This window comes from Cynoglossus semilaevis, chromosome 2 (genome assembly GCF_000523025.1).
Source record: "Cynoglossus semilaevis isolate Cse_v1.0 chromosome 2, Cse_v1.0, whole genome shotgun sequence".
Lineage (NCBI taxonomy): Eukaryota > Metazoa > Chordata > Actinopteri > Pleuronectiformes > Cynoglossidae > Cynoglossus > Cynoglossus semilaevis.
Window position 1 is genome coordinate 5837545 of NC_024308.1, and position 24610 is coordinate 5862154.

At 41.0% G+C, this 24610-nt stretch overlaps 1 protein-coding gene across 10 annotated transcripts in view; it reads left to right on the plus strand.

Annotated features, from left to right (window-relative positions):
- Positions 1-19688, plus strand: part of sgip1a (SH3GL interacting endocytic adaptor 1a) — a 42061-nt gene extending 22373 nt beyond the window's left edge. For 4 of the 10 annotated variants that reach the window (XM_008332794.3, XM_025066085.1, XM_017030888.2 and 1 more), the window contains 23 exons: positions 3767-3830; positions 4620-4644; positions 5260-5322; positions 5757-5817; positions 6105-6280; positions 7405-7413; positions 8288-8299; positions 9673-9694; positions 9804-9897; positions 10316-10401; positions 11291-11371; positions 11897-11959; positions 12295-13071; positions 13235-13356; positions 13451-13604; positions 15863-15922; positions 17027-17138; positions 17289-17444; positions 18006-18141; positions 18227-18429; positions 18515-18579; positions 18907-19071; positions 19623-19688. In XM_008332794.3, the coding sequence (XP_008331016.1) occupies positions 3767-3830; positions 4620-4644; positions 5260-5322; positions 5757-5817; positions 6105-6280; positions 7405-7413; positions 8288-8299; positions 9673-9694; positions 9804-9897; positions 10316-10401; positions 11291-11371; positions 11897-11959; positions 12295-13071; positions 13235-13356; positions 13451-13604; positions 15863-15922; positions 17027-17138; positions 17289-17444; positions 18006-18141; positions 18227-18429; positions 18515-18579; positions 18907-19071; positions 19623-19645 (2729 nt within the window). In that variant the 3' untranslated portion in view covers positions 19646-19688. Of the gene's footprint in view, positions 1-3766; positions 3831-4619; positions 4645-5259; positions 5323-5756; positions 5818-6104; positions 6281-7404; positions 7414-8287; positions 8300-9672; positions 9695-9803; positions 9898-10315; positions 10402-11290; positions 11372-11896; positions 11960-12294; positions 13072-13234; positions 13357-13450; positions 13605-14056; positions 14117-15862; positions 15923-17026; positions 17139-17288; positions 17445-18005; positions 18142-18226; positions 18430-18514; positions 18580-18906; positions 19072-19622 lie in introns of all 10 variants that reach the window. The other 6 variants (XM_025066100.1, XM_025066089.1, XM_025066094.1 and 3 more) reach the window with 6 other exon arrangements.
- Positions 19689-24610: the final 4922 nt, after the last annotated feature.

A 24610-nucleotide genomic window follows, 5' to 3' on the forward strand; every position in this document is an offset into this window, starting at 1 on the left:
GCGTGTTTCCTGTAGGATTGTTTATATTTCCATTCACTGTATGAAGAAGAGCTGACTGATTTGTATTTGACCAAAAACCTTCAACTCTTCTGGACTCTTCCCTCCTACTTACTATGCACAGCAGCACTGCTCTCCTATTCAGACTGTGGAGTGTCTAAGCCTGGTGCTGTGCTGTGGCCGGCAGCACGAGATGTGTGTTGGTGTGTGTTTTGTGGCTTGGTTGGCCTGAGCCTCTTCAGCTTCTTCTTTTTTTTCCCCCCAGAGGTGAAAAACCTGAAGTCGCTTCTGCTTAGAACGATGGAACTGCCAGTGCAGTTCTGTTTGCAGTACAAATGTCTCTGCAGCTGAATATATACAGGAAACAATATTTGAAACGTATGGTAAATAAAAAAAAAAGAGTTAATATTTTTCCATCAACAGTTATTGTCGTAAACACATTTTTTATTCAGTCATTTTTTAAAATTATTTAAAGTCTGTTTCAGATTCAGAGAATGAATAGTTACCATTGTTTGTATAACTAGGTTATTATATGTATACATTTCCTGAAAGTACAAAGTAGTGCAAGAGAAGTGAGAAGTACAATCAAATTTTAAAGAGAAATGCATACTGTATTTCAACCACATCTGTTTTTATCCAGTGCCCTGCTGTGATGGTTAATCTTTTCGTTGATGCCAAAATTATGTTTATAATTAGATAAAAAAAATGTATCTTGATAGGAAAAAAGCTTGAATCAGTTTCTTGTAAATGTTGATGTAATAATGTAGGGGAATGTGTGTGATTGCACTGTTTCAACAGTCACTCCAGTTATTTTTTATTGACAGCTGCTTTATAGGCAACCACTTCCTCTAGGTTAAAGGGTGGACCTCACAGAGCTATAATAACACACACACACACACACACACACATACTCTGCTGCACCAGGGTGTGTGTTCCTCCTGCTGTGAATGTTTTCATTTCTCTGGACCTTTTCTAAAGTTAGACATTTTCTAGTAAAAGATCACGCTCCATCCTGGAGTATTTACCCCAAAGGCCCCCGAAAATTATTTTATAGGTTTAAAAAGTTTCCACTGGTGCTTTCCATTGTACATTACCGTACTGTTTTGGGTTTTCCAGGATGTTCTTTGGCCTTTCCCAGTATTACATTATTGTGTCTTGAGAACAGGCTGCAAATTAGGTTAGCATTTGTGCTAGCATCCCTCCAAACGGAACCTATTAAGTCATTAAACACTGTGTGCTATACGCTCACACTGGTTATTTCCTTCTCCATCAGTTAAACCTCAGCATTAACATCTTTAACCTTCGTTTCATACAACAAAATTTACCAAAATCTTCTTTTCTCTAAATATTCAACACACAATATTAAGGGTGTGTGTGCTTTTGTTGGATTAAAACTGTATTTATTGAAGTGACATGACTTTTTGTTCAGCGTGCAGTAGGATATTTCTTTGGTTTATGTTGTACCTTATTGCCCAATACCTTGGACAGACATAACAGGTTCTTCGACTACAGTGGTTTGAACAGCCTAATTAGAAACAATGCTCTTTGTTGACAGAAATTTAGCTTTGACAACTTTGATAAACAACCTGCTGACAGTAGAACTTCCTTTAGTAACTGACAAATAACTGACTAATGAGGCTTAGACCATTAGACAACTGACAAATAACTGACTAATGAGGCTGTCCGTTTTTTAAATTAGAGCATGGTTGTACAACCATGGAAAGAGTTTTCATCCGTTTGTGTCAGTAGACCATACATTTAATGCATTTAAATAAGACAGACTGTATGAAGAGAACAAGGGTTACATTACATTATTGATTTCAAAAATCAATATTTCCTTGTGACTTCATTAAAATGTAGAAAATAAATTAGTACGAATGTAGCACAGGAACTGACAAATGTACTTGACCTACAGCACAGCTCGTCTCAGCTCAGCTCAACAGTTGTTGCAGCTCTCTAACAGACACAGTCGTTGTAAAAAGGCTGCAGTAAAAAAAAAAACATTGATTCAACGAGTAAAACTGAAATATTGGCAGAAATGGAGCCGGTCTGTCAGAACGAGAGGCCAAGAAATAAACGACATCAACGACTGTAACTTTAATTCATCCATTGGGAAAGCTCTGTCTTGGTTTAGGGCTGTTTTTGAGATGGCATCATTGTTGCCCTGTTGAAATTATTTGAACCATAAATCCCGTGAGGCGAAGTCTGAGAAGGACCTTCCCAGCAACGGCTTGATTTGTGCACAATATTGATCCAAAGATCATCACTGATACACAGTAATTATAGCATTCATTGGAAGCAAAACAACTGACGAGACTTCAGTAAGAGTGTGACCTGTGTCCACTGTTGTTCAAATCATTAGCTGGACAGGAAGTAGGTGAAGAGAAGTGACTGACGTTTGAAGATTACCTGCTAAATATAACATCCTGTATGACAGATATTTGGAATAACACTAATATTGATCGCTTGTGTATTAATATTGTCGAAGGCGCTGTTTCCTGTAATCTGTTATAAGTTCAAAAACAACAAGGCCAAACATGTCTGCGGGATCGATGGCAGATATTTCTGGTGAGTCTCGTTCCGTTGGATCAATTACCTATTTTGGTTGAGGCTAGGCTAATGCAAATCTTTAAAGTAACATTCAATTTCTTGTTGTCATTAGTTTGTGACTATGATGATGAATATGACGTTTGTTTTTAATTCATTAGTCAGTGGTGTTGAATTTAACAAACAGGTCTTAGACAGGAGCCTGACACCTCGTTCTCTGTGTGTGTGTGTGTTTTCATGTGTGTTGGTAAATGCACCGTAGCATCAGGTTACATCTCTGAGCCTCAGTGTGCGTCTGTATGTGGCATGAGGCGGAGAGAAGACGATAGGTCACTCATAAGTTGTGATGAGTTTGTGGCTGCACTGGCAAAGTGAAGAATGAGAGTGAAGGAATTATCAGAGGAGAAATGGACGGGGACAGCTGGGCTTTCATCTTGGGTAAGATGGGGATGATATCAAATGATTTAGCTCACAAATGTAATTTATTGAAACACTGAGTGGCCTTTATTAGAGGCTTTGTAATTAATTTAAATATAGTAATATTTAACCCCTAAGCACATGTATTAATTCTGAATTCATTTAGTTGATAAATTGATAAATCAATAAATAGAAACACATGCATGAACATGAACAACAAAAATGCCTGACTGATATAAAAATTCTAATAATAACAAACTTCATTACTTTTTCAAGTAATAATTGCAGGGGTAACATGAGCTAACTGGTCTGGACTGGTCATGCCAGAAACCCAGCTGATTGTGGGTTTGTGTGCTTTGACCTTGGTTACCACAAAATTCTGTTTTTCTTCTCTGGCTGCTCCTCAATGCACAGCATTCTGTTCCTAAAGGGTCGCACACTCTGCAGCACGGATTGAAGGTTCTATTAGCATTGTTATTCTTAGCCTTGTGATTCACACTCAGTCCCTCCTGCCCCAGTGTTATCAAAGCTCTTTGCGTTGTATTCTTGGTGTATTGATTTTTGCAGTACTAATGAATTTTCTATTCCTAAAAAGGGGCCTTGAGGAATTAGAGGCCAGCCATCCGTCCATGACCACATTTTAGTTCTAGGAGACAGTGTTTACCTTTGGCCATGACACGTACCATCATTCAATAATACATAAAACGTTGCCTGTCACCCACCCACCCACACACACCCCGTTCTAATTTCCAAAAAGTAATTTCACCCAGTTCTTCTTTTCTTCTCTTTTTTTTTTCCATTTCAGGATTGAAAAAACGTACCAGGAAGGCCTTCGGGATACGGAAGAAAGAGAAGGACAATGACTCCACGTAAGTCCTCTTTCAGCCTATTGATGTGTATCTTGCAGTAACAACATAGTATTTATATCTTTATTATGAAGTAAACGATTCCCTCTCAATCTTCCAAACAAAGGTTTAGCTGTTTGGGCGAAATGAAATAAAGTAGTGTCAGCTTTTACTACAGATGTTATCTCTAATACGTTGAATGGTGTAGAAGTCATCAACCCTGCTGTCATTAGTCCTGAGCTGCAGTGGAATTAATCCTAGTCCACATGCATTTTCATTCAGTATCAGGTATCTGCTGCGTACAGTGTTGTCAACCACTCACCTGTGGACTATATTTATCAGTTGTTTCAATTTTATTTTTGCTCTGTCTAAAGTTTCCAGTAGCTTTAATATGTTTTCATTTTCAAATCTTTAATCTTTTTGTACTTTCTTTGTACGTTAATTAAATACAAACCTTTGTATTTACTGTATTTACTAAAACCATCAGCTGCAGGGAGTACCATTTTATGGTCCTGTATGGTGTAGTTAAGATCTTGTGTCGCCACAATGTTTGCCTGCTGCCCTAAAAATGCAATTAGTGACGGTGGAAAGGAAGAAGCACAGCGGCGACATTGTTTAACGTGGTTTGAGAAAAACTGAACCACAAATGTTTGTTCTGAAGGATCTATCCACTTAGCTGAGATTGATCTTCACAAGGACATTCTCACTTAATTGTCTTGTCAGTACTTTAGTCTTAATCAGTGGATTAACACAACGACAAAACCGTAGAAGATGAACGGAAACTCTTTTCTCTTTTCTTTCATGTTTCCACAGGGGCTCTCCTGAGAGAGAAGGAGGCGTAAGTTTACACAATTTTTTTAAAATTTTCATTCATCCAGTTTTATATATTTTTAAATGAGTCTTACAGCGTTACTGGAGAATTTAACCCTATGTAATGTATGTCTTTTTTTTTTCTTTTTTTTTAAACTCTCATACCTACCAGGATGTACAAGAGGTTGAATCGGTATTGAGCCTGGATCTAGTCCATGGATGCAGTAGTAACAGAGTTGTGTAGCGTGTAGAGCTTAGATGTGTTAGAGACACCACAAAACATTCTGCATCTAATGAATCACTGGCCAGAGCTGCTGTTTGCACTGTTTTCATTAGCAGGCTTTCAGTGGACCTAAGGATAGAAGCGCAGTAATAATAAAAAAAAAAAAAGGCAACTAATAATCCATCATTAATTACATTAGTATGTTTACTGTCTCTGGCCAACTTTGTCACTTTTTAACAAACTGTTGAATAGAAACATCCACTGTTTTAGAATTAATAAACATATCTGAAAAAATAACATCTACTGATTTCAGTGGATGAGTACACGTCCTGTAGGAACGCCCCCTGCTTGTCGTGCTGAGTAGACTGGACCTCCATGTCATGCGTTTTTTTCTAATTTCACTTCTGTGTCTCCTCTTAGTCTCAGAGGAAAACCAACGGGGCCCCGAATGGCTTCTACGAAGACATCGACTGGGAGAGATATGTGAGTAAAAATGACGTAGTTACATCAGTGTGAGCTGGTGGTTCAGCCACTTCTATAAAACTGGAGTTTCAGTGTTTTCATCTGCAGTGACTTAGATTAAACCCTCCATCTGTATTTCTTCAAAATCCATGCTGCAAATCCAGTCAGGGAGAGCAGAGTCAACTGTGGTATACGTGGTATTCAACTGTTATCATTTGCTGTAATGTATTCTCCACACAGAGCTTTACATTAGCATGATGACTTCTTTCTATTATGGGTCTAATCTGGCCCTAGTAGAGGAACATTTGCTGTGGTTACTTTGAACTGCATCTCATTAAACTTGGGTCTTTCCTTTACATCTTGTTTGTTTCCTCCCAAAACACATCAGGATGTGTTTTGTCACGTACAGCATGACTCTGTTGTGACTGAAAGTGACTGATTCCCTCTTGTTGCAGAACTCTCCTGAGGTGGACGACGAGGGTTACAGCATCAGACCTGATGACGAGTGTGAAGAAGATATCCTGAAAGTGGTAAAATGGTGGTCCTCGGCCTGGACTAGTGTCATTGTACACATTTTGTCATTCAACACTATTAGTAGTTATTAATATTTATAGAGGATATTCTCTATGGTAATAATGAATTAAAGAATAAAGTCAGTTGGTGCACAAATTAGTTTATTTATTAGGGTTAGTTTTCTGGCAAATTTGAAATTTGGTTTTGAAAGCTCTAAGCTTGAATCCTTAGCTAACTTCCACGGCAGTTTAAAAATGACAACATTGCTTTCCTTGACTCTGTGTTTCCACCTGCCGTCAAAAAGACCAGCTTCTTCTCCTCTGATGAGTCCGAAGAAGAAGACGACCAAAGAAAAAAGTTCAAAATCAAGATCAAGCCACTACCGGCTGATCAGGTTGTGATGGTGCCCTCTGTTGATGAGCTCAAAGCCTCCATAGGCAACATCGCTCTTTCCCCGTCTCCTCTGGTGAGTAGAAATGACATCACTGCTCTTCCAAGACTGCCTTTAGATGGTTGATGGGTTTTTTTTACGTAATAAGTTTGAAGTATTTTTTCTGTCCTTCCGAAGGTTTGAGGTTCAATTTCCCAGGGTTTGCTTCCAAGACTGCCTTTAGATGGTTGATTTCCCAGGGTTTTGGGTTTTGACAGGAAGGCCGTAGGTCTACAAACTGCTCTGGTATCCACTGATAAAGTTATCCTGCTTTCCTGGAATGTTTTAGGAGTTCTAGGAAAGTTTACTCCCTTTTACAACTTTTCTACAAGACAGACCTGTCTTGTTTTAATTACACAGTATCTTATGGTTTGGGTCTCACAGTAAAATCCCACTCCAGGTCCCTGTAATCAGTGGTGTCAGCATATTATATGGTTCAATGCAGTTCTTTTGGTTTGCATTGCTGCCAGTGATCTCAATGCTCTCCCATTCAGACAGCCTTCATTGAAGTCAAGGCAGATGTCCCAGGATGAGATGTGTTCTCGAGGGCTGTGTTCCAAAGCTCAGCCGATGAGTCTGAATTCAAAACACATTTTTCTGATGGACGGTTTGTAATGAGCTGAAAGGCAGATTCACGTTCTTAACCGTAATCCCCGTGTCCTCCACCGTGTGTCTGCACTGAATTATTCAGGTAGGAAAGTGGGCAGAATGAACCTGTGTCCGTCTGTTGCACAGTAGGGTTGCTCGTGGTAATTTGAGCCTCAGTCCTTAATAATTCAGTCCAGACACGGTGAGTTCACTACAGAGATCAGGTGCCAGGTTCTTCTCATGTCAGTAATGGCACAGTGTGGCCCCTTTAGTTCTGAATGATGTTGTGCTCAGAAAAAGTGGCTGCAGAACATACAGAAAATATATGTACTCTCACATTTACTTGAGTACACTCAGCCTTTGGTGGATGCTCTTTTTATACCTGATGCTGACACTAGGTAACCTGCTGATTAAGGAGTCTTACGTCCCTTCTTTCCATAACTTTTTGCAATGTTTAAGCAGTAATAGTATAACCTCTTGACTCGTCTAATTAGTCCTTCTATGTCTTCTTCTCTTGTTTTTTCCCTCCTCACCCCTCCTGCTGACTGTAATCACGACGTTGACCTCTGTAGAGGAGTCCGGTAAGCCCTGGCTCTGCATGTTTTTGTTAACTGCTCTATTCTGTTTGTTGGAATCGGATTAAAATATCTGCTCTCTGTTACTTAAACCAATATAGGAAGGGATATAATCCCAGTGTGCAGTAACCAAAGCTTTAATTGTTGCCCTGGTTCTTGTTGTGTGAGTTCTGTGCTGGTGTGATTGTATTACATTGTGCTGTGTGAATATAAGGTATAGAGATGCATGTTCTGTGTGACTGCACAGCGTTCTAATAGCACAGAAAGCTTATTTGTTTGCTGAGTTACCTGGTTTATATACTTTTTTCCACTGGCTGGGTTTTTTTTTTAATCTTACTTTAATTGGTTTGGGAGTTTAGAGCTTTGACAGTTTTCCTCTGTCAGTGAACACGACGGCAGGTAGTTCAGCACACCGAGGTCGTGGTGGAGGAAATGAAAAGGTCAGGGAAGTAATGATTAAAACTCCACCTTGTTCCAAGTTGTCTCACTTGTGATTTGTGGAAGGCGAGTATTTTAACTTTTGTCAATGATTTCCATGTCATAGTGTGACATTCTCATTTAAACTATGGCTTCCTGAGAAGAGCTTCAGTTTATATTATAATAGTCAATGTGTTCCTGGTGTCTGGTGTTTCTCAATCTGTAGTTCTAGTTTTTTTTTTTTCCTCCAGAACAAGAACAAGTCGGAAGTGTTTGATGATAAAAATGACAGTTTTGTACTGAGACGTTGTTGGGGGGCGGGGGGTGATGGGTAAAATGAGGGTGTATGATAGTAAGCTGAAATGTCTTTAAGACGCCCCCTCCCCCCAGTACGATGTGTGCTTTACTGATTTGTCACTCTCTGACCAGGTGTCTCTTCTCTCTTCCTTTTTGCTGGTCATAGAGACGTAGCCCGGTAAGTGTCTTCCTCCTCCTCCTCCTCCTCTTCCTCTTCCATCTTCACGGGGTCAGACAACATTATCACCTCAGAATGACCTCTTGTACTATTTTCACTGTGACCTTCTCTTGTGCTCAATTGAACGTGGCTGAAAATACAGAACGTTCAGTGGAGAAACAGTGGCTCAGTGGGAAAATATACTTCGGTTTCTAGGACTTGAACTTACAGGTTCATGCTTTTAGGCCTGTGTTTCACTCACCATGGGTTCATACGTGTAACATAGATGTAATCCTCTGATGAGGAGGAGTGACTGAAGGGAGGTCCAGTCACTCCTTGTCATTTTTCTGATATTTTCCTCTTCTCCCTTCTCTTCTAGGGATGCACTGATTTCATGTGGACATAACATTTCTGCTCTATTATCAGCTAATTTATGTTACAAAAATATTTATTTCCTGTTTATTATAAATCCTGTTGCTCAAAGTTGCTGCCAGTGCACATCATGTATAATAACAGTATGTGAATTTTATGTTACTACTTTTTGATTTAAACTCTTAGGAAAGTATGTCTTGGTATTGGTATTATGTTGGATCAATATTGAGTATCAACTGATTCTCAAGGCCTGAGAAAGTCGAATTCGGTGCATCCCTTTCTTTCCTCTCTCTCTCTCTCCCTCCGTCTGTTTGACCTTATCTGACCTCTGGGCTTTTCTCAAACTCATGGTGAATTATTCTAAATGTCCACAGACTTCACTCAGGGGTGTTTGGGATCACAGGGTCATGGTTAGAGTTGTTAAAACATAATTGTCTCTTCTTCTCCACCTTACATGTTGTTTCTGCCCTCTGCCATCACTCCTCCACAGTCTTTAAGACTGACTCCACAAACATGTTGTGAGATTTTTTCTCTTGACGTACACAGAACACTGCCCCCGGTTCATTTAAATTCTGACAGCTGTAGGCCGTTGCCAGGAGACATTTCATCTGTTTTATGGCCTGTTGACAACAAAGACACACACTGATGGATCCGTGTGATTTGTTTTGCATTTCAAAACAACACTCATATTGGAGAACACCCTCAACTGTACACTGTTCAAAACCAGGTCCTACAGTGGTCGCCTGGTGCCACAGCCATACAGACAATAGAACAATGATGGACTTTTACAGGGATTCAATTTAGCTGCACAGTTTAACCCTTGGTATTGCTGTTCCTGTTTCCTTACTGTGCAGTGTTCTATCCATCATTTGATACAGAATAAGTCCAATTAATGAAAGAGAGCAGGAATAGGAGACGCTCGTCTATGGCACTATGACATCACACACCATTTGTCTGTCATTATTAAAAACATCCTCATGTCCGTGTTTTGACCTGTCCTCCTCATTTCTTTCTCATCACAGGGTTTGAAAAGGAACACATCCAGTAAGTATCAGTCCTGAACGTCGGACATTTTCTTTCGTTTGTTCTGTTAACCACAGTCAATGATACAAGTTGATGATGTATGAATGATACGAGTTGATTTAACTTGTAGCTACAGGTGAGGATATCGTCAGACCTAGACGTGTCGTCCCCACTGTTCCTACGGCTGTGGCCCCCCCGCCAGCTCCGGCACCACCACCCCCGAGGTATGTACTGTAATGGTACTGTGATGGGAAATGTTTTTTGGGGGTTTTTCCTACTGAAAATAGGGAATTTCTCAATTCCCTATTCAAGTCAAAATACTAGTACAAGGGGGTTCCCTCCATGTCACGCTATAGGAGACATTTGAGACGTGCGTCTTGTTTTAAAAAAACTGAAAGCCTTTTAAATTTAGATACAAAATTACTGTAATAATGCCTTTGAAGTCCATAAATAATTCGACTTTGTTTGGTGTTTTTTTTTTCAAATTTATTTCAATGTGATTTACCCTAGGTTACACTTTCTGGGTTAAAACAAATACAACTCTAAGTGTTGTTCGTGATTCTGCGTCATGTCATTGCCCACTGTGCAGCATGAGAACACCTTTTACAAGTTCCTCTAATTGTTCTTTCTCTGCTGCAACAGGGAACAAACACCAGTCCCCGAAGACACCACCGACTTGTTTGGACCTCCTTTAGAAACCACTTTTGGAACTCAACAGAAAACTGAAGGTAGTCTTCCTCTTTTGTCTCTGTTGATGTTCTGACTTAGTGTGTCCAGGTGTATACTGTGGCCCTGGGAAAACTTGTTGATGTTCTGACTTAGTGTGTCCAGATGTATACTGTAGAATGGCCCCGGGAAAACAGTTGTTCTATTAACCACATGTTTCTGTCGTCATACACTAGCGACACAGCAAAGTGCTGTCTGAACACACACCTATTGTCTCTCTCAGACTGCCAGTTACACCCTGCCAGGCTGCCGCTGCAGACTCTCTCCCCCCTCCCTCTCACCTACTTTCCTAACACCATTGTTCTTCCCTCAGGCTCGTCGCAGTTGTATATTCACTCCATCGGTATTTGCACAGGTCAAAGTTGAAATTAGTCGTCCGAGGTCGTGTACTTGTGCATGCTGCAGCTTGTTCATGCGCAGACTTTGCTGCCACACACTCCTTGTTGTATTTTGTATAGGAGCTAGTGATGCAGCAGCGGGAGGCCTCGAAACTGTTACACAGCTGCCGCGTTAAACATCACTGTAACACAGATTTCATCACAGTAATAGATTCAGATTTATACAGATCTCACACCTAGCAATTATTGACTTTTATGGGAAATGTTCATCACAGATTAATAATAAAATGTCCTCTTTAATATTCACTCATACAGTCTTGAACATTGAGAAGAAGTCTAGGTTTAACACACACAGAGAAAGGGTGAGAGAGATGAAGAGTGATGGTGTGAGAGAGAGAGAGTGAGTGAGAGCAAACGAAAGACACACAAAAACAAACACAACCCCACACACTCGCCCCAGGGCCGTAACATTCCCCCTGATGTCCACCCACCTTCTCAGGTCTTTTGGTAGGACCTGGTTCTAAAGCCTGTTCTCTCCCCCTCCTAAACTCAGAGGTTCTGTCAGACTCCGATGTGTGGGGTGCTACTCTGTCGGAGCCAGAATACTTTTTGACAATCTCCTTCCCGACAGGAAGTAAGTTATTATTCCACCCTGGCATGGCTGTGCCCAACTTCCCCTCGCTCCCTGGAATGACTGCACTCACCCATCAGTTCACCTCATGAACATTACTGCCGCTGCCAACCTGCATCCGTTCCCGATCTGATCACATGATCTGGCGTCGGATGGTTTGTCATCAAATGAGGAGACATTGAATACTATGACTCTCATACTGCATCCACCCCCATCTCTCACTGCCTTCTCCCTGTGTTGGCATGGTGGCTCCTGGATGTAGCAGTGCTGCATGGTGGATGGTTCTTGGCAAAACCCTTCACCCTTCACCTTCACCCCCGCCCCAGTTGTTTTGGTTGTACTGGAACTTTTTGATTTTGATATTTTTTATCCTTTTTGTAATGCTGGATTGTTTCATGTTGATGTTGTTGACATTTACTTTTTACATCCACCTCATGCAGTAATGAACATATCACATGTGCTGAAACTACTACGAAGACAAAACTTGTTTTAACCAAGTAATAATGATTTCACTCATCACCGTTGCAGCTCCACCTCCACTCCCACCTAAGAATGTTCCCGCCTCTTCTCCACCAGCTGTAGATGATGCCGGTAAGAATTTGAATCTTTATACCTGTCTGTTTATATGGGTGCGTCACTTTTTTTATGTCAGCGTCTAAGTTTACTTTGTCATTGTAAAGAATTACTCTAATTAGTTTGAGTTTGCGTTTTGGAAAAAAAAAGAAAAAATATATGGATAAAATCCTCCCAGTGTTTGAAGGACTGTATTTGTAAAAGTAGGACCACGGTTTGAATCACAGCTCCAGGTGGGCTGTTGTTTTAGAAATCAAAACAGTAACATGTGACTCAAATGTGGATCATGTATTTTGTTGCGTGTGTATCTGTATCTGTGTGTCTGTACAATGAACCATGAGCTGCTTCTTCAGTGTCAGTGGACGCAGATGGCAGGAAACCTTCTATAGCAGACCTGGACAACATCTTTGGACCAGAGCAAACTTCGACTTTAGTCAGCGAGGAGACCACAGACACGTGGGTCTGTTTCAGTGAGGAGTCTTCAAACCAGCCGCCTCGACCAGACGAGGCTCCACCTGCACTCCCTTCCTCTCCACCTCCTCCAGATGAGCCAGCACCTCCATTACCAGCCTCTCCACCTCCACTCCCTTCCTCTCCACCTCCCCGTGAGTCTCCTGTCCCTCCTTTACCTACATCGCCTCATCAGGAGGACCTAGCACCCCCTGTCCGTGCCTCACCTCCACTACTACAGGAATCACTTTCCCCTCCACCAACCTCCACACCTCCATCAGAAGAACCTGCAGCACCTCCCCTGCCTTCAGGTCCTCCCACACACGAAGACCAAAACCCTCTGACAAACGTATCTCCTCCACCCCACACATCAACACCAGAGCTGGTATCTCCTCTGGCTTCATCTCCACCCGCTCTCCCCTCACCTCCCAGTGTACCCCAAACAAATGCTCCCAAAGCAGCCACTCCTCCAGCAGTCAGTCCCTCCTCCGAGGAGATTGCACGCACCTTTCTGCCGCCTGTCCTGTCTGAAGATGAGCAGCACAGGAACACAGACTCCACCCAGCCCAAAGATACCAGTCAGGGCAACCGCAGCACGCCTCCTCCACCTCCTCCCCCCACCTACCGGGCTGTGGTGTCATCACCAGGTCCAACATCTGCAGCCGGAGGCACGAGTAGTGGTAAATAGTCTGTCCTTCTTACAGGTGTGAGTGAAAATCAACTCCAGTGTTTATAAAAGCACAGAGAAAAAATAGGATTTACATCAGGAAAATATTAAATATGAAATATTATGACTGTGCTCATGAATCACTGCCCTGTGTTTCTGCTCTCTCTGTCCTACAGGCTCCTCCTCCCCAGTGCGACCTGCTACTCCTTCGTCAGTAAACCCCACTCCTCCGCCTCCTCCACCTCGCCCTCCTTCACGACCCAGACTTCCTCCTGGAAAGCCCAGTGTAGGAGATGCAGTAAGCTGTCACGTTGAAGTCCATTCACCTTCTTGGTTCTTCTCTGACTCCACTTACCTGGAGCATTTTTGTTCTTTTTTTTTTTTCTTTGAAGACTCGTCCTTTCAGTCCACCGGTCCACTCGGCCAGTCCTCCTCCCATCGCTCCACTGGCCAGAGCTGAGAGCACCTCCTCCATCTCCTCCACCAACTCGCTGAGCGCCGCCACCACCCCGACTGTAGGCAAGGAGCTGTGTGTGTCTGTAACAGGTGTGTGTTCTGCCGGCCGTAGCTAAGCTGAACTGAACTGAATCGTTTCATTCACTTCTTCTTCTTTCTTCGTTTTCTTTTTTTTTTTTAGGGATGTGATGGTTTTTTTTGTAACGATTTATTCCCATTTATCAGATATTAAACAAGAAAGTCAATACTTGCAGGGAAATAATCTCTATGATGTGATTATGAAGTATTTATATGATGACATTGATGTTGATAAACCCGGTGATCTTGGGTTTGAAGCTGAAGCAGTTCATAACACAATCACATCTTTGATGGACAGGCTGCGTTGATTTGATTTTTTTTTTTACCAGTCTCCTCCCACTCCCATGGCACGTTCATGATTTTCAATTCAGATTTCCATTGTTTTAAACCTGTTTTTTATTTCCTGCTTTGTTTTCCTCTTTTTGTCTCGTGTATTTCCTTTTTTTGTTTCTTTGGCTTATCAGAAGACGATGCTTATGTAGACAAACTGCCCACCTTTGGGAGACACTCTGATTCATTCACAGGTATTGTAAAGATTCACGTGGCACAGTTGATGGACGTTCAAATCATTAGGCATTGAAGGCTTGTGTCCACTTCAATGACTTCAGTGAGAGACACTGAGAATAGAATTTTTTTTTTTAAGTATTTTAAAACACAGAGATTTTTTACATTTTTTACATTTCTTAACATACTAGCTTTATTCATATACATTATTTGTATTTCAAGTCTTAACAAATCATTTATTTCATCTTGAAGGAAGATTTTTTTTTTCTTTTAAACTGATGTGTTCGGTTGGTTGTTTTGCGTTCATTTCATTTTCCCACTGCTCGTCTCACTCAGTTCCATTAAAACCCGTGACCTTCCGTGCTACATGTAATACTTTTTCTCTCTGTTTGACGACTGTGCAGACGTGGCTTTGTTGCCATGTCTTTGATGCGACATTTTGATTCTTCTCCTGGTGACAGATGTTGTGTTTGTGCATCACAGTCAGTCACAGATTACCTCCAGCTCTGAGTCTACATCAGTGGACTGCATCACACACACACACACACACACACACACACACACATTGCATGTACATAACAGTGAGATCAGAGCTCCTCACATCAGATCAGAGGTGTTTGAAGTCGACCAAACTAAACAGCCGACAGTTGTTTACTGTTCACGTCCTGCTGCTCCATCAGGACGCAGCCTCCAGTTCAACCAATCAGTGCAGACCATGAAGCATCTGTCTCGTCTTTAAAACATCCATGAAAGAAAAAATCTTTAAATCTTTAAAGTCTGTAAATTCTACATTCTAAATCACTTATTCATTAATTTTCATTAAAAAAAACCACCAGGACAAGAGGGAAAACATTTTGTGGGAAAAAAATACTTTTTTAATTTTTACTTTCACCCCAGAATTCAGAAGTCAGATAAAAAAAAAATTATTTAATTTTTAAAGTATAAAATCAGACATTTTTTCACAATTGTGACGAAAGATTTTAAGAAATATTTTTATAGACAAAATAGAGATTTTAACCATCCTTGTGAGCCTCGTACTGCGATCACACTTTTTAACAGAAATACAGTGGTGTAAAATGAAGATTTACTCTGTTTGTCTTATTGAAGAATAGACAGAGTCTATTTTGAATAAATCTCTCAGCCTCCAGTGTAGTTTGTAGATGAGGAGGCAGAATCTTTCTGCTTTTCTACTTCTAAGGTCCCAGCGCTGCCCCCTGGTGTACGTTTTTAGCCATGTTTTGATTTAATCCTTTTTTTTTTTTTAAATGGAGGCCTGAAGGAAAATGTAAGCTCAGTGAGACACTGTGTGTACAGGAGGTGTAGTGCCAGCAGGTGCCAGCACCAAAGCGGTGTGTGCTGCTGCTAGTCCTCTCCTCCAGCAGCACTTCTCAGGCTCTTCATCCTCCTCTTCCTCTCTCTCTCCTGCATCGTTCCCAGCAGCAAAACACCTGGATCTAGAGTCCATGAAGTGGCCTCTCTGTCTGTCTGTCTGTCTGTCTGTCTGTCTGTGTGGGTGTCTGTGTGTGTGTGGGTGTGTGTGTGTGTGTGTCTGTTCCACACATGTCAGCATCAACAAACAAACAAACCACAAACAGTGGTCACATGTCCTGTGCTGCCGTCCACCTCCACCGACCTCCACCTCCACAGTGTGACAAACCTGCCACGTGAGACTCACGCTACCTGTCCTTCTCTCCTCCCTCTCTCTCTCCCCCATCATCCCTCCCTCCTCGTCCCCGGCCTCCTTCTTACCCCCCTCCCCCACACAGAGAATGACCAGCCCTCCCTTGTATGGTTTGACAGAGGGAAGTTTTATTTAACATTTGAAGGTGAGTATTTCCTCTCTCTTCCAGGGGAGCATGCAGTGAAAACACGAGCACACACGTTCTCCTGTGAGGCTTATTTGTGCCGGCTTCACGCCCCCGCCCCTCCACCCCTGTGCCTCCTCCCCTCACTCTTCGCCCCTTCTTTTCTTCTTCTCCCCCACCTTCTCTTCTTCTTTGCAGTTTCCCACCATCACCCCGACCTACACCACGCTAACCCCTGGCTGAGCTCCCTCTTCAGCTGCACCGTGTCGTCATATTCTGCCTTTTACTCTTCTTGACGTTTGTCATTTCTCATCATTGTCATTTTGTCAGCGCTGACCGCCTGTCATCGACATTGTCCTTTGTGTTCATCAGATGTCTTTGTTGTGACTAATTTTCCTTTGGTCGTTTTTCAACAAACTTTGAAAACCTGGTGTGTGACTATTTCAGCTTTGACATCCTGTCTGGACTTAGCATGCACATTGTCACTAAGTCTTCCTCTGGAATCTCTGTCCTTTCTCAGATGTAGACTGATTGCAGTGTTAACAACCTAAAATGAACAGAAGGTATGTTTGTAGCTGTACAGTCAGTGAGCAGAGAGAAATCAAGTGTCTTCCACCATTTAACCATCTTCTTTTTTCATATCATCTGACTAACACTCACGACTTTTACATATCGTGTTTTTTTTCAGAACCTCTTGGTTGTAGAAAAAAAAAAAAGTGTAGAATCTTTAAAGCAGGAGAACTTTTTGTTCCCAGTAATTTTTTTTATGGTAATTCTTAAAAAAAAAAAAAAAAACTAAACCTGTGGTTAGGCTTAGTGTAGTGAAGCACTTGAACCTTTCCAGTGTTTTCATTGACATTTCAGTGACTCTGGCTTGACTTCAGTGACTTTTGTTTGACAAACACTGAAAAAACTGAAAACACTGTTTTTATTTGTCTTTTTCCTGATCAACAAAGGTTCAAGTACATTATGAGAAAATGACAGATTTTTTTTTTTTTTTTTTTTTTGATGAATTTGCATCCAAATTCTATCTGTGTGGTTTGGACTGCGTGCTCCTGACAAATGTAGTAACTTTAACTGAAGACATTGAATATTCTTCACCTGATTCGTGGCCGTTATCTCCAGGCTGCTCCAGGGGCCCCAGTCCTCTCACCATGGGGGCCCAGGACACTCTACCAGTGGCTGCAGCATTCACAGAGACGGTCAACGCCTTCTTCAGAGGAGCCGACCCCAGCAAGTATGTGACCACGACCGGTACTCTGAGTACTTTGTCATATGCACAGTGAATCTAGTAGTAGTATTAAGTACTTAATTAAATCGGAGATGTTCAGTAGAAGTATGTATGTTGTCTATTACTACTCTCTAAATGTTTCATCCTCCTCCTCAGGTGTGTCGTGAAGGTCATAGGTGAGATGGTTTTGTCGTTTCCAGCGGGAATCACACGGCACTTTGCCAATAACCCGTCCCCCGCCGTGCTAACCTTCAGCATAACCAACTACAGTCGACTGGAGCATGTGCTGCCTAACCCCCAGCTGCTGTGCTGGTAATGACACTGCTGTGAATTTACCACTTTTATCACCTGTGAAAAAAAAGTAGTGAAATATTAAATCAATTATTTTTACTTTTTACAGATGCAGCATAGATACACAACTCACGATATGATACACAATTTTTTTTTCACACTTTTCACATTAGTATTTTTAAGCAAAATGAGATCCAAACAAATAATGATCAAATCCCTGATCCTTTATTTATAAAACCCTACGCCAAATACCAGTGTCTATATATAAAACAACAAAAGATTATAAAAATATAATATTATATGATATAATATTGAACTTATTTAGTGTTTAGTAAAATGTGAAAAAGCGGCTCCTTGGGAATGCATGATGTTATGAAGGAGTTAAACGATGACTAACCAGGATGAGTAATAAACAGAGTGACATAATGTCACTGATCAGATTTTTACAACAACAACCTTAATCTTGTTACAAAAACACTAAATGTTGTTTTTAGTGAATCACACTTCAAGTTAATGGAACAAAATCGTTTTTTATTCAATTTTTTTTGTGTCGTTTTTTTTCCCTCTACATTCTCTCACCAGTGACACCACCACACAACCCAAGGCTGATTCCAAGAACTTCTGGGTGAACATGCCAAACCTCATATCCCACTTGAAGAAGGTGGCAGAACAAAAACCCCAGGCGACGTACTACAACGTGGACATGCTGAAGTATCAGGTCTCAGGCCGCACTCACTCTGTCACCGCAGGCATTTGGGATGTCACCCCTGCTAAAGGTTATGACCCCTCTGCTGTGTGCGCAGGTATCGACGCAGGGCCACCAGTCCACGCCTCTGAACCTGGTAGTGGGCTGGAAGTGTGAGCCCACCACCACGGACCTGAGGATAGACTACAAATACTACGGGGACGCCATGTCCACGCCCATGGCCCTCAACAATGTCCAGTTCCTGGTGCCTGTGGATGGAGGCGTGTCCAAACTGCAGGTGGTTCTTCCACCTGCTGCATGGTACGCTACAGACATTTGAAAATAAAACTTTATGACTGTTCAGCAGCAGGAACCTGTGTTGATGTTGACGTTTAATTCACAACAGGAACGCAGAGCAGAAAAGAATCCTCTGGAAGATTCCTGACATCTCACACAAATCTGACAATGGAGGTGAGTGAGATCCTAAATCATCATTAACAACTTTGCATCATTTAAAAAAAAAAAATTTAATTGTTGTAATAGACCATTAGAAATAGGCTTGTAAATAAACTCACATACATTCTGGGACACATACATCAGTTTCATTCTGTACTTTAGTGTTTATGTGGCTCAATAAAAAAAAATCTACTTTTTTTTTTTAAACATTTGATTCTGTGAATTTGCCATCAAACCTCTTTTCTGTAGCCAGAAATTATCTCGCCCAAATATTCAATTTACTGTAATATATTTGAACCTGTAACTCACAGACATGAATCTAAATTCATCTTCTCTTCCCAGGTGTTGGGTGTTTGTTAGCACGCTTCCAGCTAACGGAGGGTCCCAGTAAACCAGCTCCCCTGGTGGTGCAGTTCACCAGTGAGGGCAGCACGCTGTCAGGCTGTGACATCGAGCTGGCTGGGTCAGGATACCGCTTCTCTCTCATTAAGAAGAGATTTGCAGCAGGTGAGTTTGTCCAACCGGCACCTGATGGGGGTCAAGGATTAACTGGCAGCAGATCTGCTGATCATTTTTTAACTAAAAACGTTGCACCCGCCATCGCAAAGTTTGGAAAAAAATTTGGCCAACAGCCCCAAGCAATGTGATGTCATCCTTCATCTGATGTGTCCTGTTCATCATCTTCTCACTGGCTAACAAACTTAGGTACATTACTGCCCTCTACAGGCTGTATTGTGCATTAGCGTTACTGTTGTGCCATAAATGAATGTCAAGAAGAGAAAATTTGGATTCAGATTTTTTAATTAATTTGTCTGTGGTTGATTAGTTAATCAGAAATACTAGGTTAAACTAGTAGTTTTATGTCATAGTAAAAATGAAGGCACAAACATGGCAGCTTCCATGAAACAGACTCATCCATGCTTTGGGTGAGTATATTCCAAAAAAGCAGCGGTGGAATTAATGCAACATCAAAATCTAATATAATCATCACTGCGTCTTCTTCCCACTCTCTGTTGAAGTACACTGACTGTAACCTCCATACATCATCTGTCTTCTAGGAAAGTACTTGGCCGACAACTAGCCTATGTTAATCAAATCAGCACTGTCGGAAAATCAAAAAAAAACAAAACAACAACAGCAGTGGACGGAGACCAGCGCACAGGACCAGGGATGGACAGAGAACAGACCAGCACCAGATCCACAGACTCTCTGTTGACCTTCCGTGAAACCCACATGACAGGTCTGCAGCCTACCCAGCAGTATTGTACGACTTCTAGCCTATAGCATTGTGCAACAGTTTTAAGGTCATGTAATTACTGTATTTGTATTCATTCCATAAAGTCTGTATTGGCTGCGGTTGGTCAGCAGGGTTCTCCCCCTCTCCTAAAGTCTGTCCCTCAGTCTCCGTCCTCCTGCAGTCCGTCTGTGCTGGTGGGTTTCTGTTCTGAGGGGTTTCACTGCAGCTGCCTGACCCAGGACGGAGGAGAGAGGTTTTTTATTCCGATGGTAACTCCACATGGTATTAGCAGTTTCCCCGTCGGACAAGTCTCGACAGTAGAGACACAGATATGTCACAGTTGGCGGCCAGACTTAGTCTTGATATTTTAGGCAATCTTTACCTTGAAGTAAACCGGCCCAGAACATGACGTTTCTCTCAGCCTCAGTTTCTTCATTTATGGTCAATTCTGTGACCTTTTCTGTGGAATAAATACACCCACCGGTACTGTCTGACACAGAACAAAACAAAAAAACAAGGATTAGATTTTACTGCACCACTGCTGGTACAACAGGGTCCCACGTCTGCATCGCTTATTTATGTATAAACTGCACTAATCAGTGAGTCTTTAACTTTTATTTTCTGCTCTCAGCGAGTTAGGCAGCTGCAATGATAAATCAGCGTACTGGTTTAAATCCAAGAAAGCGTTTGTTTGTTTGTTTTCTTCCTGTCTGAACAAAAGAAAATGTACAAAGTGTCATTTTAAATCAATAATATATATCTTAAAGGGCGTTTGGTGTTCTCCTCGTACTGTCAGATAGACCTTTCTGTTGTTCCCAGAGCAGCAGTGTTAGACTCCAGATTAATGACAGCATTCTATTTTTATTTATTGAATAATGATGACTTGTTGTATAAACCATGTGACTCTGTATATGAATAGAATTTGAATGGTATCACACGACTCAGAAACACGTAAAGGTATAAATATTGAAATTCTCTCTCTGTCTCTCTTTTGTTATCTGTGTAGTTGGGTAACCTGTGTACAGTGTAAGGTATAATTTTGAATTTATTTCAGATATAATTTTTTAACTCAAGTGCAACAAAAGATTTGAGCTCTATATGGGTGTGGGGATATTTAAAAGATAACGGTAAATATCATCCGACGCTGTGTTACTATGCTTTGTAAAAGCAGTGTTACTGTAGATGTAGCTGTTCCACCGGCAAGAATAAAATCAACATTTTTGGAAATATTTCTAGATTTTCATCTTATTTCAAAACGATCAGTATAAGTCTAATGTCAGTGTGTTCACAAACATGGCTGTACAGTATTCCACCATTTGGATATGCTGGCAGTCTGCAGGCGGGGAGTTCTAGCCCAGCATAAAGACTGAGAAAATAAATGTAAAATGTCTTTTTTCTACTTTGAAGCTTATTTTCTATATACAACATTCCAAAACCCATGACTCTGACAGTAGCACGCTGCATGCTGGAGTCCTTGGATGGCTGTAAACTTGAGGTTTTAAACGTAAATTATGTACGAATTTTCTTTAAAATAATCGTAAAAACATAGGAAAGTCTCAGTGCAGTATTTTCGGGCCACAGAAGGTACTCGCAGTACTGTTACAAATGTCTTTGCCTGCACATTTTTAGGTGAAAATATTCCTAGAATTAGCTTAGCTTAACCTAACCTAAGTGGGGGCTCCCAACTACAGTAAGATATAAATTAAAAATTAATAATATTTTATGGAGGTAGTATTGTGTAAATTTTGCTACTGTAATGCATTAGCTAGTCATATTGTCATCACAATCAGCCACCAAGATTAGCTGCTAGCTTAAATACAGCTAATCTTTTTGTTCATCTGCCAGTTTGTTTGTTTTCTCCTTACCAGTACTTCAGCACCAGTACTTCATCTGGAAGGGAATATTTTGCCAATATAGAAATATCACAGTAGATGTTAAGAATGCTCCTCAAAGATGTAATAGTAAAGGGGGGGCGTGCAGAGAAGTAGCATTAGCTAACCAGTACCTTCAAGATGGCTCAATATTGTACAAAATAAATCTCTGAATAATGTTTTTTTTTTTTTTGGAGTGTCATTCCTTATATGACTGCTGTTAGACCGGGTGCTCTGGGCTGTTGTTGTACATCGACCAATCATAACGTCGTGCTTCCAGTCTTTATGCTAGGCTAAAGCTACCACTCACTGGCAGATGCTTTACATTTAGCTATCATCATTTTGGCGGGAAAGCAAACGTGTTTCTCTCAATGCTGAATTGTTCTTCAACATTACAGAAAAAATCTTTTAGTTTCATCTCAGCAACAGTGGTGAGGTTTAGTGACCGTGATTTGACGTTGTTAACTTGGACCGTAATCCCCGCCCACCTCCCTTTAAACCGTAACCAACTACAGCCACTGATTATATCACGCTCACATTCCCTCACTGTCCCAACTGCGCTAATCAAACCGATAGCTTTATTTTGCATAATCATAATGGTCTCTGTGAGATGTCATGTGTTGAATGAGGTTGTGGGCCGAGGGTCATTTAACACAAAACTGCTTTGTTTGCTTTTATTTTTATGTCGATCAGTTCTATGTCGTGGTTAAGAGAAGAATATTTTTAAAAGAGATAAAACTGGGAAAAAGTATTATATTGTCTAATGTGAAAGACCACTGTGCTAATGATGTGGAACTTCCTGAATGCTCTGACTCAACATGAAGAGCAAAGTGTGTGTGTGTGTGTGTTAGAGGTTTCGTTATAGATCTATGTACTGTACTGGATGCTTATGTTTTGCTGAAAGCAGCCAATTTGAGTTTACCGTCATCGACTTTATTGAAAACATTTTCTCCCCCAATCAGATGTGGAGACAACTCTGTCTTTAAGGTCACTGCGTACTGTGAGAAAATATATATGAAACATTCAAACACACCAAAATGGCAGTTATTGTGCAGTGTCTTGTATGGAACCAAGTCATGTTACAGAACATTTGTACTGACATTTTGAGCGTGTTAATGTTCTCATTTTTGTTCTTCTCACTGACCTTGAGACACATGATTAGGTGATGAAAATTGCTGTTTAAAAAATGTGATTTTTTTTTTTTTTAATGTCAGTACAATACATGATTAGGTGATGAAAATTGCTGTTAAAAAAATGTGATTATTATTTTGGGTTTTTTTTTTTGTCAGTACAACTGTCACTACAGAGTTATCTACAGGGCCCTCACTGGCTCCCCCTAATGTCTCTGAATTTAACATACCTCTGTATCACAGCTGTAAATCCAGTCTTCTGGCACCGTCATTAACCTGGTTTGTCCAGTCACTTCCAGCTCCTCATCTCTGTGGTGAATTAGTCAACTTTAATATTGCATGCACAGCATGCAGTAAACCCGGGGACATCTGTGGTGGTAGATGGCGCTGCAGTGACCTGTTGTGTGTGCTGACTGTCCATGTTGAGAACAGAGCAGGGAGTGTGTTTGTTACTGTGGTGTGTGCTACGGGCCAGGATGTTTTTTTGGTTCTGTATTGTTGACCTCAGACAAACACATGTGCAGGTTGTTTGTACAGTTCATGACGACGATGAGATGAGCTGAGAAACTTAGTTTGCTTCTTTCCAAAACCAATAAAAGTGGATTAAATGGTTTCACGTGTTTGCAGTGTTCTTGGTGTTTCTCACAAAGTGGTACAACGCAGCCTGCAAGTGGGTCGTGGTTTTTTTTTTTTTTTTTTTTTTGCATGACTAGGTCCCAGGAAGATTACTTTTATTTTCTTAAATAAATCCGAGCTGTTATTTATAATAATATGTTCCATTTTATTCATTGTTCATGTTAAAGATTTAATATTTTAGAAAATGACAGGAGCTACAGTTGGTCTTAGTTACCAGAGAAACTTCAATTATTGACTGTAGAGGGCGACACTTCTTCTGTCTTGTCCTTCACTCTGTGGATCAGGTGAAGTTTTTCTGGTCACTGGTGAAGACCAGTGATGAAGACATGATGTATGAAACTAATTCCTCGTTGCTTTTTTAATGAACATTAAAAACTGAACTCAATTTGAACTATAATTTTTGAATAATTATTCTGTAATGTAATATAAAATATATACAAATACAGTAAATAAAAAAGATTAACTAATATTAAGAAAAAACCTTGACAGTCTATTATTGACAGATTAAATGAGATCATTTGGTATTCTGTCCTTTTGAATCAACTATTTTATTCATCTCTACTTGATCAGAGAGAAAAGAGAATGAATTGTTGTCACATAATAATATTTATATTTTAAATGGTGAAGGTATGGAGGACTGTCTCATAAATAGAGGACCACCATGAATGTATAGGCAGTGTTTATTTCTGGACGTTTTTTGCTGAAGATTTGATGAGAACTTTCACACAGTCGTGGTCACTCATACAAAGCTTTATTCTGTGTGAGAACATTTATTTGTCCAAACTAGCAAAACAACAGGGTACAGCTCCATTTTCCTCAAAAATGATAAAAGCAGTGATGAAAACGTTGCTCACTCACTCACAGACTCCCTACATAGAAGACGGTCAGACGTCCAGATTAATAACATGAAGGCTGTTTGGAAACTTATGGGATTTGTGGGGGGACAGTGTGATTCAGGGTCAGAGAAAACAGTCATTGGTGTCTTGGAGGACGAGAGAAGAAGAAAGGAGGGCTCAGCCTTCAGCAGAGAAAGGTCAGGTCACTCTTCCGACAGCCCACCTGGCAGCACACGGTGGTCAGTATGCTGTTAATGTCTCGTCTGGTCAGCCAAGAGTCTGGGCTGCTGCTGCTGCTGCCGCTGCCGCCGCCCACGCCGCCGGCGGCTGTCGCGT